At 42.5% G+C, this 22,062-nt stretch overlaps 1 protein-coding gene across 1 annotated transcript in view; it reads left to right on the top strand.

The window, feature by feature from the left end:
• The window catches only part of LOC311054267 (metabotropic glutamate receptor 7-like), a gene marked incomplete at both ends in the record, with an annotated part of 254,803 nt that overhangs the window by 54,865 nt on the left and 177,876 nt on the right, over positions 1-22,062 (top strand). Inside the window, one exon of the mRNA XM_084070143.1 lies at positions 16,473-16,689. Within this exon, the coding sequence (XP_083926269.1) occupies positions 16,473-16,689 (217 nt within the window). The remainder of the gene's footprint in view (positions 1-16,472; positions 16,690-22,062) is intronic.

Raw genomic sequence — 22,062 nt, 5'->3', positions numbered from 1 at the left:
ACACATTTTCTCGATTTTTCAAAAATAGCAGATCTACAAGCTCGTAGCGCGGCACTCGGTGCCGCGCTATGAGCTTGTATATCTGCTATTTTTGAATAGCCAAAGTGTACAATAATGCTTTTTTTTAGCACAAGTAAATTCATGAATGCAAAATTGATAAATAAGGGTTGAATTGAAAATGGTTTGATAATGTTTGGAGTCAACAGTAAAACTGTACCTGTACGAAAAAAGAACACATCCCTTTAAGGCAGGCAGTGATGTCACTTCCCCTTTAATGAGAGCTGAGAGTGGAAGGAGACAGAAGGAGACACAGAACGTCAGAAAGTGACTTAAATTGATTTCAGAAAGAAAAAAACTGCGATAAAAACGTTTGATACAAACCTAAAGAGTGTCTTCAGAGTTTGGCCAGACTTAGGAGCAGTCTGCTGCCTGCTTTGTGCTCGTGTTTGCACAGACCTTTGTTTTGGTGAGTTGAAAACAAATGCATTGGTGCACTGCACTAAATGTTTGTACTTGCTAGGAGGCCCACACACAAACACTGTTATGATGACAAGGAACATCTACATGCCAGTGCAAGGGTCCGCTTTGCACGGTCAGACCACTGAATAACTCACTGGTAGGAGTGTTGTGTTGGAGTATAATTTTGATTTGATAATTATTATTTTTTTGGACTGAACTAATTAAGGCACAACTTGAACTGATAAAAGACGGTATTCAAGTGCCACAAAGTTTTTTGGATTTAGACTCAACAGAACTGACAAAGTCATACCGTCAGATACACTTAATTTTTTGATACAGAAACCCAGAAACCCAGATTGACCACTCCATAAAACCGTCTTTGTTTTGGTGAGTAGCGGAACGTGTATTTCTTATTTTTTACTCCCGACGAGAGGTTGTGCAGCCTGTGGTGCGGGCGCATTGGCTCATCGGTCCCATAGCCTTAAGGAGAGAGAACTCCTTCAGGCTATGGACCAGAGCTAGTAGCAACATAATGTTCTTTTCACAAAGCTGTTTAGAAGACATTTCGTAGAATCGGCCTCGCGTCTAAATGGCTTAACCCATTAAGACCTGGAACTGTGTCATTTTTAGATTTGAGCTAAAAAGCATTATTTCACACTTTGGGCTATTCAAAAATAGCAGATATACAAGCTCATAGCGCGGCACCGAGTGCCGCGCTATGAGCTTGTAGATCTGCTATTTTTGAAAAATTGTGAAAATGTGTGCAAATCTTCTGAATATATATATTTTTAAAGCGAACATTTTTAACTCAAATCTTTGCTTATGGGGGTCCCTGGAACAACATATTTTGATGGGGGTCCACGGCCAAATGCATATAATGTTGGGGGTCCTTGACATGAAAAAGTTTGAGAACCACTGATATAGAAACATACGTTTTTTAGAATATTGTTGAGATTTAGGAGACATGTAGAATCGGCTTCAGGTCTAAATGGCTTAAAAAAGCTATACTGTACATATAAAGTATATATATATCATGTAGCGACAAATATTCCAAGTGTATTCTGTTTGTACGTACAGTACAGTGTGTCTGTGTGTGTACACACATCACCATGGTGCAGACATTGCAGGATAATACACAGGCAGATTGACAGTGTTTTTGTGGCGTATTGTATTCCGTTGGACGTCCTCTCGCTGTCACAACAAGCTAACAGATCTGTGGCTGCTGTGTTTGCACATTGCTGTACACTTCACTGTACTACGGATGGGGAGATGGGGGGGGGGGGGATAGCTCATTGTTATTAGTCATGTTTTCAAAAAGCCCTTTTGGGTGTTTCTAATCTGTGGGAAGTATGTGACTCTGATGTCTTGCTACGGTTGGCAGGTAGTTAACCCATTCAGACCGGGAAAGCATCCGTGTGACATTTTTTTGATTTCTTTGGCTATTCAAATATGAGCTTGTAGATCTGCTATTTTTTTGAAAAATCGTGAAAATGTATGCAAATCATTGAATATATATATATATATTTTTAAAGCAAACCTTTTTTTTTACTAAAATCTTTGCTTCTGGGGGTCCCTGGAACACAATATTTTCAGGTGGGGGTCCGTGGCCAAATATATATAATTTTGGGGGTCCTTGACATGAAAAAAGTTTGAGAACCACTGATATTATAGCAACACAAGTTTTTTTCAAAAACCTGTTAGGATTTAGAAGACATTTGTAGAATCCCCCAGAATCAAAGGTTTGAGTTAAAAGAATTCGCTTCAAAAATATTATATTCAAAGATTTGCACACATTTTCACGATTTTTAAAAGAAAATAGCAGATTTACAAGCTCATAGCGCGGCACTCGGTGCCGCGCTGTGAGCTTGTAGATCTGATATTTTTCGAATAGCCAAAGAAATCTTCAAATGACACACAGATGCGTTCCCGCCGGTCTTAACGGATTAAAAAGTGAAAGCTCGGTTTCCCACCTCATTTTGAGCACAGTGGGGGTGTGCGCACAGTCTGTCTTCTCTCTCCCACTTCCCCCTCTCCATTTCTCTCTCTCTCTCTCTCTCCCTCCCTCTATCTGTCTGCCCCCCCCCCCTCTCACACTCTCTCCACCAGCCTTCACCCTCTCTCTCTCTCCCCCTCTCTCTCTCTCTCCCCCAGCGTTCCTCTCTCAATTCATTTCAATTCCATTTCAAAGGAGCGTTATTGGCACGGGGGGGAAAACGTCCGTTTTACATTGCCAAAGCAAGTGTCACGTAAAAAACTATCAAACAACCAGGAAATCTACTGTATGCACAATTTACACATCATGAATGTGCAAACAGAGTTATGTCACGTTCTGTACTGTACTGTAACGTTGCAACGTGGGAAAGAAACTAGCTTATGAAGCCACAAACAAACGCGTAGGCAGGGGGTAGCTAGGGTCTCTCTCGTAGGCGGTGGTGTAAAGTAACTAAGTACATTTACTCAAGTACTGTACTTAAGTACAATTTTGAGGTACTTTTACGTTGCTGGAGTATTTCCAATTGTCTATAACTTTTACTTCTACTCCACTACATCTCGGAGGCAAATATTGTACTTTTACTCCACTACAGTTATTTGAAAACTTTAGGTACTATAGTTACTTTGCAGATTATTACATTATAAAACATACATTAACCACTATAGCCCTATTTTATACCGAGGCTATTTGAAAATAGCCGATCTACAAGCTCACAACGCGTCGCATTGCGACGCGTTGTGAGCTTGTAGATCTGCTATTTTCAAACATTATAGTACTTTTACTTTTGGTGCTTTAAGTACCTTTTGATACCAATACTTTTGTGCTTTTACTCAAGTTAATTTTGAATTCCGGACTTTTACTTGTAACAGAGTACTTCTACTGTACGTTGCAGTATTGATATACTTTTACTTAAGAAAACATTTGAGTACTTTTTCCACCTCTGCTCGTAGGACACACACACACACACACACACACACGCACACACGCACACACACACACACACACACACACACACACACACACACACACACACACACACACACACACACACACAGTTATTACTGTACCTTTGCCCTCTTGATGAATGGCTCTGTCATATGAATGCTGAACCCCCCCGCCTGCTCACTGTTGTCCCGGCTGCCTCACAGCTTAGATTTATCCAGGAGAAGAACTTTGATGAGTGTTTTTAATGCTGTTCCACAGGTCCGCTGTTCAGTGTCTTTACAGACCTGCTTCTCAAACCTTTTTCCATGTCAAACAGACCCCCAAATTAATATGTATTTGGCCACGGACCCCCATCTGGAAATAATGGTGTATAATATCTGTGCTGTTAAAAGGTTTCAAATATTCGAAAATTCTTCAGCTTGAACATGGGCTATTGTCAAATGGCTCATGTACTGTATGTAAAGTGATTAAGCTGATTTTGACGCTATAATAATGATTAACTAGTTTGGCCGGGGACCCCCTCAAGGACCTTTGGGGGTCCCCCTAGAGTCTAGGGGGAAATATATTGGCTCTCTCCATCATCAAAGTTGCATCACCCCTGAGTCTAGGGCCTAGACTCAGGGGTGATGCAACTTTGATGATGGAGAGGGCCACTATATTTCCACACTCACTCCAGAGGGTCACGTTGCATATACTGTTGGGCCATTCTATGTCACACAGAAGTAGCAAAAATAGCCGATCTACAAGCTCAAAACGCGTCGCAGTGCGACGCGTTTTGAGCTTGTAGATCGGCTATTTTTGCATTTTTTGTGCTATTTCTTTTTTATTGGAATCCTGAAAAGTAACCTTTTTATTTAATTTCAAATGCATTCAGCTATACTTATGTTACCTTTATGAACTTAAATACAAATACATTGGACATAAAAAAGACAACAGAATTGTAATACTAGCCATTAAGCTACTAATATAGACTGAAGTAATTAAAGCGGGTCATGATTGCATGTTTGGAATTGTAACAGCTGAAATCAATAACATCTCAGTATTCTGATATTAACCTGCAGGCCGCATTAAGTTAAGGTGGGGGCCGCATGTGGCCCCCGGGCCACCAGTTGCCCATGTATGCCCTAGACCCCACTTTGAGAACCATTTTTCTTCATAGACGCTGTTCTTTTGACTCCACAAGACTTCCAGCACAGCACGGCCGGGCTGCAAACAAATGTTGTGCCTGCAGGGGAAATGTTATGTACAAATGTTTATACCATTATGGTTTGTGTAAGTGGATTACTAAAGCTCTTCCAAAATGCCATTTCGGCCAGATCAAATGACCCTGTGTGTGTGTGTGCGCGCACGTGTATTCGTGTGTGTGTGTGTGTGTGTGCTCGTGCATTCGTGCATGCATAAATGACCATCTGTAGGTGTGCGTGGGTTGTCGTCATGGTGTCATGTGGACAAGACGTGCCCTGGCATTTGGCCACAGACCGCGGCTGGGGGGTTCGGGTTGGGTCTGTCGTAACCACAGTTACCAAAAATACCGGCAATAGGCTCTATATGCACTGCAGCTATTTTGGAGAGAAATCGGGCCAATTCTCACTCCCTTCACAGGTGTTACCAATGATACTAATGAAGGCTCTGTCCCTTTCAGGTCAAACAGAGTCAGGGTGCTGGTATTGTGCCATGTTGGCTCACTGGAAACACTCTGCTTCACCAGTGGGTCTAAAAGCGTGGTCCAGGGACCCTCATGGTTCCTTGAGGGGGTTCCAAATGGCCCCTTAAAATGTGTGTAACTCTGAGAGTGTACAAATGGAACCAAATGGACCCTTCCGGGTCCATTTGGTTCCATTTTGTACACTCTCAGAGTTATGGGGGTCCTTGAAATTAAAAGGTTTGAGAACCACTGTGCTACACTAAATGGAACAAAGCCGTCATTAGAATCATTGGTAACACCTGTGGAGGAAGTAAGGAAGAGGCCCAATTTCTTTCCAATATGGCTGCTGTGCATAGAGCCCATTATTTGACTTTGGTAGTCTGTATGCATCCGATGTTTCCCCACGTTTAACCACTGTCTACCTGATGTCGCTATTTTGGGAATGTACTGTAGGTGAGATGAACATTTTAAGAAGTTTTCCAAAAAATACAAAATCTAGAAGCTCAGAACACAGTGCGTTGTGACCTTGTAGATGGACCATTTTTGAACATTTGGGATTTTTTAATGGGGTGTTGCGGTGCGAATATCATCGAGTCTTTGCACTTAAAAGTCATTTATTGCCTATACGCTTGACAATACTAAAAATAGGGGGAAAGGGAGGTGGAACAATATGTTGGCATGTCATTTGTCCAAACAATTCAAAGCAGATCTGAGTGCAGGTGTCTCTGTCTGCCTAATAAGCACAGGTGGGCTCAATCCCACTAATTAGGGATGACACTATGGATGACAATGGTCACTGTCCTATAGAGCAGTGGTTTTCAACCAGTGGTCCGGGGACCGCCTGTGGTCTTTGAGGGAGTTCCAGGGGGTCCCCAGCTAAATGATGGATAGGAACCAAATGGACCCTTATGGGTCTGTAACTCTGAGAGTGTACAAATGGAACCAAATGAACCCTAACGGGTCCATTTGGTTCCATTTGTACACTCTCAGAGTTAAATGAATTGGGGTCCAAGTGATAGAAATGCCATTAAATGGGGGTCCGTAGCCCTAATGCATGTCAAACTGGGGGTCCTTGAAATTAAAATGATTGAGAATCAATGCTAGAGCCGTAAAAATCTTCTCTTATGGGGGGTCCCTGGTTTATCTTTTCAAATTGGGGTCCGCAGGCTAATAAGTGTCCATTTGGGGGTCCTTGACATGAAAAAGTTTGAGAAACACTGCTATAAAGAGAATGCACATGCGTCACTTGTCCACCGGGACATTCCGGGTACGATGATGTCACGCGCATAGCCTCTATTGGTGCTTTAAACATTCCATTTCATTTTGCACATCTATCTTCAACATGGGCTTATAGGCGGTTTAATGGTGGTTGAATAAAAAAAACGTGACTTTATAGAGTAGGCTATTTAATATCTACTCATTTCACTGATGATCTCAAATAGAAACTTTAATCAGTTGACAGTTTTATCAGTCAAAACATGGATAATGTGTGGTCTAAGGACTCTCAGAAAATCAGGACTGGCGTCGGGCCCAAAAAGCTGTCATGGATCGGGCTGTAGTGTGCACCCCGCTGTCAGTTCTGCCATCGGCGCAGATAGCAGACGTTGTCAGAAACAGCCTAGTAGAGCGGGCCGATGCCATGATATACTTAGAAGCTAATCATGCAGCAAATAGAGGGAAGAGGGTTTCCCTGCAATACGAGCTGTCTGGCTGCCCTCGCTCCGCTTAAATCCTTTCACAGGAAAACATTTCGTCTCTGCCACTCACAGTTAAGAGTTTGTTTGCCACTAAGTTTTGCTGGAGTTGCTCTTAACCCTTTTAGACCGGGAATGAATCTGTGTCATTTTTAGATTTCTTTGGCTATTGAAAAAAATAGCAGATCTACAAGCTCGTAGCACGGCACCGAGTGCCGTGCTACGAGCTTGTAGATCTGCTATTTTTTTTTTAAATATTGGAAATGTGTGCAAATCTTTGAATATATTTATATATTGTTTTTTTCCAAATCTTTGCTTCTGGGGGGTCCTTGGAACAATATATTTTGAGATGGGGGTCAAAATACAAATCATTTTGGGTGGTCCTTGACATGACAAAGGTTTGAGAACCACTGATATTATAGCAACATAAGTTTAAGAAAACCTGTTAGGATTTAGAAGACATTTGTAGAATCCCCTGAAGCAAAGAATTGAGTTGAAAATGTTGCTTCAAAATATATATATTCAAAGATTAGCACATATTTTCACGATTTTTCAAAAATAGCAGCTCTACAAGGCTGTAGCACCGCGCTATGAGCTTGTAGATCTGCTATTTTTTGAATAGCCAAAATGTTTTAAAAATGACACAGATGCGTTCCCGGTCTTAGTGGGTTAAGATTAATGGAAACAGTGGCTGGGCTTGGACAATTTAAAGTACAACTTTCTTTCTCTGGCAGTCACACACTGCAGGGAACTGGAAACAATTGACACGGGGTGACTTCCGACTCGTAGCAGCTGGTGGTGAAAAAAACGCTCTCGGTTTGAAAGATGGCCTTTTTGGAGTTGCTAAACGATCATTTCTGATTATAAGGCCCCCGTGGTTCTGTGTCAAATGCCTTTTTCGTCTTGTGTTTCCAGTGGAGACAGTGTTCATATATTTTTGTATGGCGTGGCTCTGCGGGAGGTTAACTGTCTTTGAAGTGTGTGTGTGTGTGTGTTTGACTTTCCGGAGTTAATCTTCCAAACCACTGGACCGATCAGCGTTTGTGTGCTGTGCACGCTGCCAGTATACAGTAGGCCACAGAGGTACTGTACCGTCACAATTACGTTTTTCACATAAGTGTGTTCATTTTATTTTAATTGTAATTTTATAGTCAAATAGTCAAGAAAAAGAAGAAGGAAGTCCGCACACTGTTCTCAAGCTCCAAAAAACTCACTTTTTATTTTTGCAACATTTCGACCTTCTAGGTCTTCATCAGGCAAAAAAATATTCTTTACATACAATATTTTTTTGCCTGATGAAGACCTAGAAGGTCGAAACGTTGCAAAAATAAAAAGTGAGTTTCTTGGAGCTTGAGAACAGTGTGCGGACTTCCTTCTTTTTCTTGATTCTTCCTTGATGTCCAGCACCTGGCCTAAATACAGGCGTGGGATGTGCACACACCCTTCTCTTTGATAGTTGAATAGTCAGCCAGGCCGGTGCACAGCAACCTTGCTCAAATTTGCAATCGTACCTGAGTCCGTCATAGATGTGTCAGAGACAACTGGCGCCATGGATGACTAATGTCACAGGCTCGTCAAATGAGGTCCGAGATCCACATTGCAGCCACACGATTCTACATGGATTGTGAGATCCACTTAATGTGTTCACTTCCTAGTGTTCTGTATCTGCTGGACAGAGTCAGACCCTCCCCCTGCTCCCTCAGATGGCAGAGGATAGACGTCTGCCATGATATGACCCTGACTCAGAATCACACATTGGACCATATGCTGCATAACATGCCCTTGTGTACGTCGTCTATGTAATACCAGAGGGAATGCAGAACAGTTGCCGAGACGCTTACATACATGTATATTATACAGGCAAGGTTGAGTAGCAGCTCTCTTCTACAGTAGTTCTGTGCCGTATATTGTACGGCTACAGTATGCCGCCGTTTGATCCTCTCTCACCCCTAAGCATCGGCTTATAGCGGGCGGCCCTGTGGTGCTTGTTGTTGTGGTCCCGCTGTTGTACCTGTACATGAAATAACACTGGAATAAAAGCCCAGTCGGGCTAATGAACTGGAGGCGCTGCGTTTTCCCGCTGCCATAGAACATAGTCTAACCTTTACACAACAACACTTAGTCACCTCTTCACTTAAAACACCCTGGGTGAAATTCACCATTTAATCTCCGTGAGCCGGTTGGCCCCCGCCTCTCTCTCGCTCTCTCTTTCTCGCTCCTTCTCTCTCTTTCTCTCACGCCCCACACCCACTCACCCAACCACCCCCACACACACATACACATACATGTACAAAACATTACATTGCCTCTCTTGCACTTTCGCTGGTCTTATTTTTCCTTTTTCAGCCCCTATTTAGCAGCAGCTTCTTATTCAAAGAGAGAGAGAGAGAGTATGGCACTTTGCGGTGGTTAAATCAATACAACTGTGTCCCCTATAACAGACCTCTGTGTTTTCCTGCCATCGATCCTGTCAGCCCACATGCATTTAAAGAGTGAGCCGGGGCGATTACTCTTAGCAATCCTAACTTTGATCCATACGCCGAATGACGGCTGTGGCTAATGGCGACCACTGAAAGGATGGATGGACGAACAGACGGACGGACGGGGGGGTAATTGTTAATCCCTCTTTTCTTGTTTTTTGTTCATCGGCCCAAATGAAATGTTCTCACATTCAATTCGTCCTTATTATTGCAGCCGCCGGTCGTCGATCTGCCCTGACTGTGAGGAGTGTATTCATTAGCCTACTCAACTTGGTTTGAGCGGGTCGAAAATATCAGATCTACAAGCTTGCAACCTGTGGTGGAAGAAGTACTCAGATGTTTTACTTAAGTCGCAATACCACAATACAAAAACCGCTATATAGAAAAAATAGCCTATGCATAAAATAGGGCTTAAAGTAGAACCAAAAAAGTTGGGTAATAATTACACACCCCATGAAGCCTTGAATTCATGGAGATTTTTTTTGTTTTTGTCGCATTCCTGAGACAATAATTTGATGACCGGTGGAGTCTCTGAGACCCAGCAGGAGACTCAAAGAATTATTGCAAATTATTGGCTCAGGAATGAAATAAAAACAAAAACATCTCCATGAATTCAGGGCTCAATGGGGTGTGTAATTGATAGAACATACAGTAATCCATTTTTTTGGGTGAACTACTCGTTTAAGTGGTTAACGTATAATAACTCTATTCTGCAAACTAGTAACTAACATTTTCAAATGATTGTAGTGGAGTAAAAGTTAAAGTAAAGAAAATTGGAAATAGGTAGTTACAGTAGGTAAAAAACCTTGAGTAAATGTACTTGTGACACGTTGTGAGCTTGTAGTTTTTGGATATTTGACAGCGGTGTGCAGCGACATATAAATCAGGCTTTACCGATGCCAAGAAAGAAGAGAGCACCGCTGAGTAAAAAAGCCTGCTCCAGACTCTCTGCTACCGCAGGCACAGGCAGACACCCAAGGGTGCATTCCTGAAAGGGGATTAGCTCAACAGAACATAATACTTTACTCTCTTCGAAACAATGATTTAACTTGAAGAGGTGTCAGTCCCGGTTCCCAATATACTCAAATTGGACTTATGCCGGCAGCTTTATTTAATTGATAACGCGCCGGGAATCAATCAAACCACAGTGTGTCTCTTGAAGGCTGAAAAGTTAAGCTTTAATGCTTGTAATCTTCCGAGGAGACGACATAATAATCAAGTTTCGGGGACCATCGTAATTTAATCAATTTACTTTCGTACCGGCGACAATCTCCCATTTCCACTTAATTTGTAGTCAATTACCTGCAAGAGAGAGAGAGAGAGGGAGAGAGGGAGAGAAGAAAAAAAACCCACAGGTGCCAAATTGTAATCACTGTCCGTTTTGTGTTGTAATTCCTTGAGCTTTAATCCTCAACGCCCCTGCACTTTCTCAATCAGGGTTTACCAGGTTTTTTTTTTCATAACGGAGGTCAAAGTTGTAATTAAAAAAGCACAGGGCTGGAAAAAAAGTGGATGATTTGTCCTGCTATAGGGTGCAGCAAATTCCTGGAGAATAAGGGCTGCTGTGGCGATGTTGGAGGAATTACATCAATATAGTCTGTGAGTCTGGGGCAAAGGCACCGACGACACAGCCATCTTTAAACGGATCCCTGCAGCAAGAAAGAAAAAAAGCCCAAGAGAGAGACAAATGTTCAGCGCAGTTATCCTTCCCCTACACTCCGTCCCGGACTCCACACATCCATAAGAGCTTTTAGATAGCTGTGGGGATGCATGCGTAGGCCTATAGCTGCTATTTACAACGTTGTTGAGACAGATTGTCTATCAAGGCCTCCAAATAGATACATGCAAACAGAGTGCCTTGGCTTTTTTTGGGAGGGAAGGAAGGAAGGCAGGCCGAGGGTGTTTTTAAATGCAAATGACTGTCGATTTTCTATTACTTTAGCTTTTTTCTCCCTCTTTTGACCCGGCACACTCTATTCACTCTACATCTGAAGTGGTTTAGCTCGTAAAAGTCTGACAGTATTCCCCTCCATTCATCCTCGCTGTTGTCGGGCAGAAACCTTGCATCTCCATTATTTCTGCTTTTATTTTTAAACCCGTAAATTAAACCCGGCATACGCAATAGAGTGTCAAGCAAAAGTAGCAAAAATAGCCGATCTACAAGCTCACAACGTGGCACACTGCCATGCATTGTGAGCTTTAAGACCGGGGAGGCAGATGGAAAAAATCGCCTATGACTGGAACACAGGTTCTTTTTCCATTTCTTAAAGAGGTTTTGGACATACAAGGTTTTTCCACCCATCAGCGACAATACATCTAAAACGCGTCACGGGGGCTCATTCTTGTATTTGGTTAAAATGGCCTATTCGAAACATATTAAGTCGTCTTTGAGTTCGACCCCTCTCTGCCGGCGCTATACCTCAATTATGCTCGGCTTTATGCGGTTGACCCGCCTTGAGCTGTGCGGGGTCAAGGCTATAACTCAACATTGTTGCGGGACCGACGGCGGCGGGGGGGGGGAGCGGGGGAGGCTCCCAGAATCCCATCAGCGGACCGCCGCCGTGTCCCTCATTTCTCCGTCTTCCTTCCTTCCCCCCCTCCAGCGTCCGGCTGCTGTTGATCACTCTAATAGAAATGGATGGCATTCATACCGCGCTTAGATTAGACAGTGTGATGGGCCTGGGATCCCAGGCAAGGACACCGACCCCCCGTTTGTGTGCGTGTGCGTGTGCATGTGTGTGTGTGTGTGTGTGTGTTACTATGCTTGTGAGCTCATGTCCCCACAGGTATTTGTAGAATTTGAGAAATAGACAATTTTGTTGCTATGAATAACACACATTTTCAGAGTTAGCCTTACAGTACAATTAGGAAAACATTCAGGTTTGGATTAGGCACGTAGAAGTTATAGTTTTGGGGGTTAGGGTAGGTGCCTGAATTACACCTGGGTGTTGAGCACCGAAAATGACAGATCTACAAGCTCTTGTAGCTGGTAGATTGCCAATTTTTGTTGCTTTAGGGTTACGGTTGAAAGTGGGAAATATTGTACAAATGGCCTTACTAAGATTCATTTTTGGGCTTTAATGCCTTTGTTGATAGGACAGTATAGGCTGACAGGAAATGGGGAGAGAGAGATGTTGAGTGACACGCAGCAATGGTCGTCGGGAATCGGGACTCGAACCCGCGACATGCTGTCAGGCTACTCTGTGAGCCTATAGGTGCTTGGACCAGCAGTCCAGGCCACCTTACTGAAATATTGATGTCCTCACAAGTGCAGTAATACAAACGTGTGCGTGTGTGCTTTAATCAGACCCATGTGATCGTGGTTGTGGGTGTGGGGGAGTGGTGGGGTTGAGTGGGGCAGATGTACACCTCAGATGGTGAATGAAGATGAGGTGCTCTGGGGGCCGAGGTGTTCACAGCTGGGCTGGTTTATATCTCAGTAAACAAACATAGCATCATATATTATCTCCCTCTCCTTGTCCGTCCCACACTATAAAACCCTCAGCGTGAATTGAACTCTGAGCGTAGGCTACGTACAAACGGAGCACGTACACAAAGGGACCCCAAGCGGGTCCATTTGGGTCCCTTATGGGTCAAATGAGGATACATTTAAAAGTATATTAACGCATTAAGGCCGGGAACACATCTGTGTGTCATTTTAAGATGTCTTTGGCTATTAAAAAAATAGCAGATATACAAGCTCATAGCGCGGCACCGAGTGCCGCGCTATGAGCTTGTATATCTGCTATTTTTTTTTTATCGTGAAAATGTGTGCAAATATATTGAATATATATACATTTTTAACTAAAATCTTTGCTTCTGGGGGGTCCCTAGAACAACATATTTTTAGATAGGGGTCCGCGGCCAAATATATAACATTTTGGGTGGTCCTTGACATGAAAAAGGTTTGAGAACCACTGATATTATAGCAACATACATAGTTAGGATTTAGAAGACATTTGTAGAATCCCCAGAAGCAAAGATTTGAGTTAAAAACGGTCGCTTTAAAAAACATGTATATTCAAAGATTTGCACAAACTTTCATGATTTTTCAAAAAAAATGGCAGATCTACAACACTATGAGCTTGTAGATCTGCTATTTTTTGAGTAGCCCAAAGAAATCTAAAAATTACACACATCTGCGTTCCCGGTCTTAATGGGTTAAAGTGTTTCATTGGTATTGTACATCTGTTCATGAAGTGTTTGACATTGTTTATCCCCCAAAATCCTGAAGGCCGATTTAACCGTTGAGACTAATAAATAAGTCAATGTGTCCAAAATGTAGTTACTGCAGTTTGTTGGGCAGGTTTATTAGTTTATATTGTCCTGCGTAAAGGCTCATTGTTACAGAATAATCTGCATTGGGATCTCCTGTGTACAGAGACACCCACACGGTGTGTGTTGATAAGAGACCTCTGAAGTAAGGAGGAAAACTACACACTATTAAGCGGCTCCCTAAACATTAGGAACTTTGATCGATGAGTGTTTCTATGGCGTGTTTGTTGGTCTAATGTGAATTCTTATCCTCTGCTCTATAGAGCACCGAAGTCTGATGTAATTTACGCATCCTACGTGGGTCGAGTTTTTTTTCCCCCCGTTCTGAATTCCCATAGAGGTGTTTAACCCATTAATACCTGGAACTATGTCATTTTTAGATTTGAGCTAAAAAGCAATATTTTACACTTTTGGCTATTCAAAAATAGCAGATATACAAGCTTATAGCGCGGCACCGAGTGCCGCGCTATAAGCTTGTATATCTGCTATTTTTGAAAAATTGAAAATGTGTGCAAATCTTTGAATATATATATTTTTAAAGCAAACATTTTTAACTCAAATCTTTGCTTCTGGGGGTCCCTGGAACCAAATATTTTGATGGGGGTCTGCGGCCAAATACATATACATTTTGGGGGTCCTTGACATGAAAAGGATTGAGCACCACTGATATAGAAACATACGTTTTCCAGAATACTGTTGGGATTTAGGAGACATGTAGAATCGGCTTCAGGTCTCAATGGGTTAATATCGCGTCAAATTTGAACTGTGTTCCAAAAATAAACAAATGACCCCGGCGGTTTTACTCTTATGGATATGAAGCATCAACTGACGGTGAGAAAACGCTAATGTTACTTCCACCAAATTAGTTACATTTTCACCAGAAACAGATTGTATCAAATATGAGTGACTAACTATCATAAACGATACAAAACCTCCTCCCTGACAATATCGCCGACACAGTTTGTTTATTTTTGGACCACAATTCTTATATGAGACGATTCTAAGTTGACCCAATGTTATTCTCCATAGAGGAATGACTTTACGACCCAGGGGATGAACGAGTGACGTCAGGACTTCTGCACTCTCTAAGTGTAAAAAAATCACACCCTGTGTGAAGGAAGCGGTGCCTTTGGGGCGGGCCTTAACTCATTTCAATGCGTCCCTATTGGTGGTCTGAGTCCACTTACCAAATTTGTACTTGGGAGCATGCTGCAAACTGGAATGATGGCTGTTTAAAGCCCAGCCAATGGGCAGACAGAGGGGGCGGGGCTTAAGTAATGACAGTTAGTCCCTATTGCTGGCTTTAGTCCATGTACAAAATTTGTACTCCATAGCATGCTGCGAACTTGAGTTATGGCTGTTTGAAGGCCAGCCAATGGGAAGACAGAGGGGGCGGGGCTTCAGCAATTCATGCTGGTCCCTATTGGTGGTCTAAGTCCACATACCAAATGTGGACTTGGTGGCATGCTGCAAACTGGAGTTATAGCTGTTTAAAATCCCGTGCTCATCCCGTGCTCATACGGGCGCGGGGGGTCCCTGGACCCCTCTTTGATAACTTCATCAATTCATGCTCGTGCCTATTGGTGGTCTAAGTCCACATACCAAATGTGGACTTGGTGGCATGCTGCAAACTGGAGTTATAGCTGTTTAAAATCCCGTGCTCATCCCGTGCTCATACGGGGGCGGGGGGTCCCTGGACCCCTCTTTGATAACTTCATCAATTCATGCTCGTGCCTATTGGTGGTCTAAGTCCACATACCAAATGTGGATTTGGTGGCATGCTGCAAACTGGAGTTATAGCTGTTTAAAATCCCGTGCTCATCCCGTGCTCATACGGGCGCTGGGGGTCCCTGGACCCCTTTTTGATAACGTCATCAATTCATGCTCGTCCCTATTGGTGGTCTAAGTCCACATACCAAATTTGGACTTGGTGGCATGCTGCAAACTGAAGTTATAGCTGTTTGCTTCTTTGCCGTGCTCATCCCGTGCTGAAACCGCCGGCCGGCCGGACGGACGGACGGACGGACATACAAAAGTCAAAAGCCACGTATAGAGCGGTTGGCACCGCTAAAAATAAGTGTCAAGTGATTCTGACGGAGGCAGCATAATAACACTGCTTCATGTCAGTGATAAAGCAATTTATTGCAGTAGTTATCAAACTTTTCTGGTCAAGGACGCCTTGTTCTGTCTTGTGGGAGCTTTGTGGATCGCCTACAGTATTTTCAAATAGCCAATATACTGTACATTAGGTTAAAGTGGTTAAAGTGATCTTGATGCTGTATTGAATAATTTAGCTGGGGACCCCCTGGAGCCCAGGGGGCGTTTGAGAACCATGCCTTATAGAATTCACCAGCTGGAATGATTTCAGCTCATTTATTTATTTTGTTTTAGTGAGTTTATAAGCTCCGTACACACCAGGGGCCAGTTGCACCACCTCACACTAAGTTCAAACTTAGCCTAGTTATAGCTTAAATGGCTTTTAAAAAGCCATTTAGATTTCTTTGGCTATTCAAAAATAGCAGATCTATTTACTCATACCGGGTCATACCGAGTGCCGCGCTATGAGCTTGTATATCTGCTATTTTTAGAAAAATCGTGAAAATTTGTGCAAATCTTTAAATATTTATGTTACAAGTTTTTGTAACATTTGTAACATATTTTTGTTCCAGGGACCCCCAGAAGATATATTCAAAGATTTGCCCACATTTTCACGATTTTTCAAAAAATAGCAGATCTACAAGCTCATAGCGCGGCACTCGGTGCCGCGCTATGAGCTTGTATATCTGCTATTTTTGAATCGCCAAAGAAATCTAAAATGACACAGATACTTTCCCGGATTGAATGTGTTTAAGCTATAACTAGGCTAAGTTTAAACTTAGTGTGAGGTGGTGCAACTGGCCAGGAGCGTGGCGAATAAAACAATCCAAAAATGCATCAAACTATTAATCTCTCTTCTCTCTCTTCTCTCTCTCTCTCTCCAGATCCCTCAGATAAGCTATGCGTCGACGGCCCCGGAGCTGAGCGACGACAGACGCTATGACTTCTTCTCGCGGGTGGTCCCGCCGGACTCCTTCCAGGCCCAGGCCATGGTGGACATCATCCAGGCTTTGGGCTGGACCTACGTCTCCACCATCGCGTCGGAGGGAAGCTACGGCGAGAAGGGAGTCGAGGCCTTCACGCAGCTCTCCAAAGAAGCCGGTAAGGAACGTGTACCTGACCTGTGGTCACACAGCAGCCGGGCAGAATGAACTGAAATGTGTGTGGGGCTTCTTTTCAGTGCACTTTTGAAAGGTGTTTCTTCACACCCTTGAGAGAGGGTTCAAAGGCAGCGCCGTCTGTCCAAAACGTTGGTGATTTTTCTGTGTCTCTGTGTCCACAATAAAATGATACGTAGCCCGCGAGGTAGTTCAGGCAGCATACACTCGAGAGGTTACATGCATGCTCATTAATATGTGGCTGTATACAGCGTCATGGAAGACCCATACGTCATTCACTGACGTGACAATCAGCTGTCCAATCGGGTGGGTTATTTAATCTCACCTAAGTCTGCGTTCCTTCCGCTTTGTGTGTTATGGTTGTTGTCATGCGCCGTTTGCTCCCACCACCACCCCAGCACCACCAGTGGGCTCTGCTATTGGTTCTGTTCCCCATGGGGGGGGTTGTTATTATATATCTATCTCTCTGCTCTTAATGGTTAATGATGGTTGTCTAAATTGTGCTGAGCAGGGAGAACAATGTAGCGGAGCCTGAACGCCAAGATACAAATATTACATCCACACTTGTATTCTCATTCTATAATATTGGTTCAATCTATTCGGTCTATAATGGTTCAATCTATTCGTGAGTTATCTGACTGAACTATTGGCATCGGCAGCTACGAGTGTGTTAGTGTTTAATCCGTTTGGCTGGCACCTCGCAAGGACCGGTGTGCTGTGCACTTTTGGTAACTATAGGAAAAGTTGCCCTAACACACTTGTTCTCAACATGCAACCCCGCGGGGACCCAGAGGGGTCCTTGAGGTGTGCAATGCGAGAGTGTGTGAACTATAGCCAACACCAACTCTGGACTTCTGAACCGCTGCCCTCCTCACACCCTCACACCCTATAGGAGTCTAGCATCACAGTCTTGTTGTTCAAAGGACCTCGCAATGTGTCTACTTTTATTTCCCCTCCTAGCTGTACCTTGGCTTGGGTCGACTCCCCTCATTGTCGGTTTGCTTGCTGCAGTGTTGATTTTGACAGCATATATTTTGATTTAGTTTTAGTCGTAGTCTTTTGAATACAATTTAATTTAGTTGTAGTCGTATTTTAGTCATCTGAAATGTTTTAGTTTTTGTCTAGTTTTTATCGACTAAATATAAGATTATAGTCGACTAAATCTACAGTTGATTATAGTCGACTAAAATGTGTTTTTTGCGGTGCCTTAATGGCGTCGTAATGGCTGATTTTACACTTGGTTGCATGCTGAAAATAGCCGATCTACAAAGCTCACAACGCGTCGCAGCGCGACGCGTTGTGAGCTTGTAGATCTGCTATTTTCAGAGAGCGACACCCGAGCGCAACCAAACATAAAATGACTCGTCTTTTAGTTCTACTGGATCTCTTCTCCACTTGACCCTCCCTATCATTTTTGTCTAGTTTTTATTTGTTGATTAAATTGTAAATATATTTTAGTCATCGTAGCTTAGTTTTTATTTAGTTCTTGTTTAGTTTTCGTCAGTGAAAAAAGGTAGTCGACGAGCATTTTTTCGTCATAGTTTTAGTCGACGAAATCCACACTGGTAGATGCCATCCAGGGCCTTTTTCCTGCTGTGCTGTGAGCGTCCATGTCTCGGCCCCCTGATGCAGCAATACCGACTCCACTGTATAGCCACGGGCAGCCGCCTCTTCAGTTTATCACCCTATGTTATGCCAGATTTCCACACACTCTCCTCATCATCACCGTGCAGGGCATTCCAGGCCAGAGCCCTCCGGACCAATTGAGGAGTTAGTGGCGTTATGCTCCTCAATTCGAGAATGTAACAAATGGAACGGCGCTTGTGAAGAGCGATTGTTAGTCTATTCAGCGTGTTCCAGCAAGAGCCTTGATGATTACCATGGAAACCAGACACACACGCATCAAGCTGCATCAACTTTTAGTCGCCATGGCGCTCCCTCTCCAGGCTGTCACAATTCGTGTAACCTTTTGAACAAAAGCAGAGCTACCGAAATAAATAAGGAACATTCCTAACGAGGTGCCAGGTGCTAAAGTAGGAAGGTTCCTTTCAAATGAGACAAAGCCATAGTGGAGACCGTTTTCTTTACTGCAGGTTTGAACCCCCTACAAAATGGCACCTAATTTGTCCACTGTTGTAGAAGGGGGGTGAGCGATGCGGAACGCAGCCAAGGGGAGTGCTGCAAACAAAAGTACCAAAAGTAAAAGTACTAAATTGTTTGAAAATAGCCGATCTACAAGCTCACAACGCGTCGCGATGCGACACGTTGTCAGCTTGTAGATCGGCTATTTTCAAACAGCCTAGGTATAAAATAGGGCTTAAGTGATTAATGTATGTCTTATAATGTAATCATTTATATCTGCAAAGTAACTAGTAACTAACGTTTTCAAATAATTGTAGTGGAGTAAAAAAAGTACAATATTTGCCTCTGAGATGTAGTAGAGTAGAAGTAAAAGTACTGAAAATGGGAAACACTCCAGTAAAGTAAAAAAAAAATCCTCAAAAGTGTACTTAAGTACCAGTACTTGAGTAAATGTACTTATAGTTACTTTACACCACTGCTGGGAAGCCATGGGCGATGATTTATCCGTTTGTTTCCCACTCGGATGCCTCTCCTTTCCATATAGGAAATTAATAACAAAACAATGAAAGGCCGTCAATGGACACATGGCCCACGGCAGGTCAGTTTTGTATCATTGCTGATTCATTGTATCTGAATGAATTATTGCTGTGGTTTGGGATTAATTATTAATCCGGTGACTGCCTTATTGCCTCAGTAAACAGTGGAGAATGACAGGAAGAGTCAGCAATCTTTGGCAGCATTTGAGGAGAATATGGCTGTTCTTTTATCCCATTAAGACCTGGAACGCATCCATGTCACTTTTTCATTTGAGCTAAAAAGCATTATTTTACACTTTGGCTATTCAAAAATAGCAGATATACAAGCTCATAGCGCGGCACAGAGTGCCGCGCTACGAGCTTGTAGATCTGCTATTTTTGAAAAATCGTGAAAATATGTGCAAATCTTTTAATATATATTGTTTTAAAGCAAACATTTTTTACTCAAATCTTTGCTTCTGGGGGGTCCCTGGAAAATATTTTGAGATGGGGGTCAGCGGCCAAATACATATAATTTTGGGGGTCCTTGACATGAAAGTTTGAGCACCACTGATATAGAAATTTTCAGAATACTGTTGGATTTAGAAGACATTTGTAGAATCGGCTTCAGGTCTTAATGGGTTATATTCCTCATTGTTTGACAAACTTCTGTTCTGACATGAACTTCTTTTTGCATTTCAGCAAGTCCAACTCTTTGCTCCGTGAGGTGCATGCATCAGTACCATGCCTCATCACTGTCAGTGGTGGAAGAAGTACTCTGATGTTTTACTGAAGTACTGTAGCAATACCACATTGTAGAAATACTCTGTTACGAGTCAATGAATTCGAACTGTTACTCGAGTCAATGTACAAGAATATTGGCATATATTTTGAAATATACTTAATGTACCAAAAGTACAAATGTTTTTCCAATCGTTTAAAAAAGGTGTCAAAGTTGTTCAACAATAGCTGATCTACAATCAAATAACGCGTTGCATCGCAACATTTTGTGAGCTTGTAGATCAGCTACTTTCGAACAGCTTACTATATATAAAATGGCTCTTAATTGCTTAACGTACCGTATGTTTTGTAATGATAATCTAAATCTGAAAAGCACCTAGTATAACTAAAGCTTTCAAATATTTATTTTTTTGTGGAGTAAAGACAATACAATATTTGCCTCTGAGATGTAGTGGATTGGAAGAATCAAGCAATATAAATACTCAAATCAAGTAAAAGTACCTTGAAGTGCTTGAGTAAATGTACTTAGTTACTTTACACCACTGATTGCTGTTGCTCTACCCTGCTGCACTGTGGAATCGTTGTTTTTTTTTGTTGCACTCTCGCACGCAGACATCACTAAGAATGCTGAGGCTGTCATGAATTTGAAAGGCGTGAGTTTTGTGGTACCACACACACGCCTCTGCAGTTCTTTTCTTCATTACATTTTGAGAAGGAGAAGGTCGCAGGTCAGAGTAGTCGCTGGCAGTGCTATGGCACAAGAAACAGCGAGCGATGAAGGATAGATTCCACAATTGATAGCACTGAGTGTCTTTGGACTACAGCGTTCCAAAGGAGGCCAGAACGTTTTATATAGCATTGCTTTGGCAATTGCTGTGTGGAGGAGAACGACACCGGCCCTGTGTCATTTCCTCATCTGTGACAGTCATTGTGTGCCGAGCAGGCATCACTCTAAACAACCCAGTGCTTTACTTTAATCATCGCCGCTGGAATGGGTCTCTGTGATCCATGAGAGGCCATTGGAACAACAACAACCACACTGGCAATCATGCTTCCTTCCTCATTGTCCTTGACCTCAGTGTTTGAGCAGTAGCAAAGTGTACAACTGAGTACGGAACCCCGTACGCTGTTCAGCGTAGTCCCTCAGGGCTCTACACATAGGGCCCTATTTTTGCCGGTGCCTTCCTTACCCATTATCCCTAAACTTCTTTGACATTTTTTACTATTTTTTAAAACAACGTGTCGATGTCGATCGGCTAGTTTGTCTTCATTATAAGAAATATAATGAGTGAATTTTAACATCCTCCTATAATTCTACAAAGCTCTGTGTGGTGAGGCCAAAAATCGTGGTGAGGCCAAAATCTCTTCTGCCCGGTTCTCCTCAGTGGCTGGAGTAATTGATCTGAATTTGCACACAGCCATTGACCATTACCATGTGCACGGAACAGCCAAGCCCGTTATTAGCATTTTTGTGTTCGCTAGCTCCTGAGTTGCCAGATATGTGCACATATCCCCCCACGGATATGGACTCGTTTTTATAATTTAAAACGAGCTATATTGAAAGATGAAACCTTAACCCTAACCCAAAATTATATTTTAAGCAGTGTTTACATGGATATGAATGCATAACAAGTCAGCTATGAGGTGGGGGGATTTTTTTTTTATAAAATTATTATTTTTTGAGTATTTTGGGTTTGAGTATTTTGGGAAATTTTGGATTTCACAAATAGTGAAAATAGCCAATCTACAAGCTCACATCACAACACAGCAGTGCATTGATATTAAAAAGAAAATATACTTTGTAATTTGTACTTTTTATCACATTTTTTTTATTTATTTATAATAAACTTTGTTTTAATAAAGCAAATACTCCTGTACTGTAACTCAAGTACACATTTCACTGAACAACTTTCACTCGTGGTTGAGTAGTATTTGACAAGGAATATCTATACTTTGACTTTGAAGTACTTTATAGGCAGGCTTTCACTTTTTACTTACGCCAGTTCCGAGGGGTTTGA

Source organism: Gymnoscopelus microlampas, assembly GCF_963454915.1.
Source record: "Gymnoscopelus microlampas genome assembly, chromosome: 10".
Taxonomy (NCBI): domain Eukaryota; kingdom Metazoa; phylum Chordata; class Actinopteri; order Myctophiformes; family Myctophidae; genus Gymnoscopelus; species Gymnoscopelus microlampas.
This window is presented reverse-complemented; position numbering and strand designations above follow the sequence as displayed.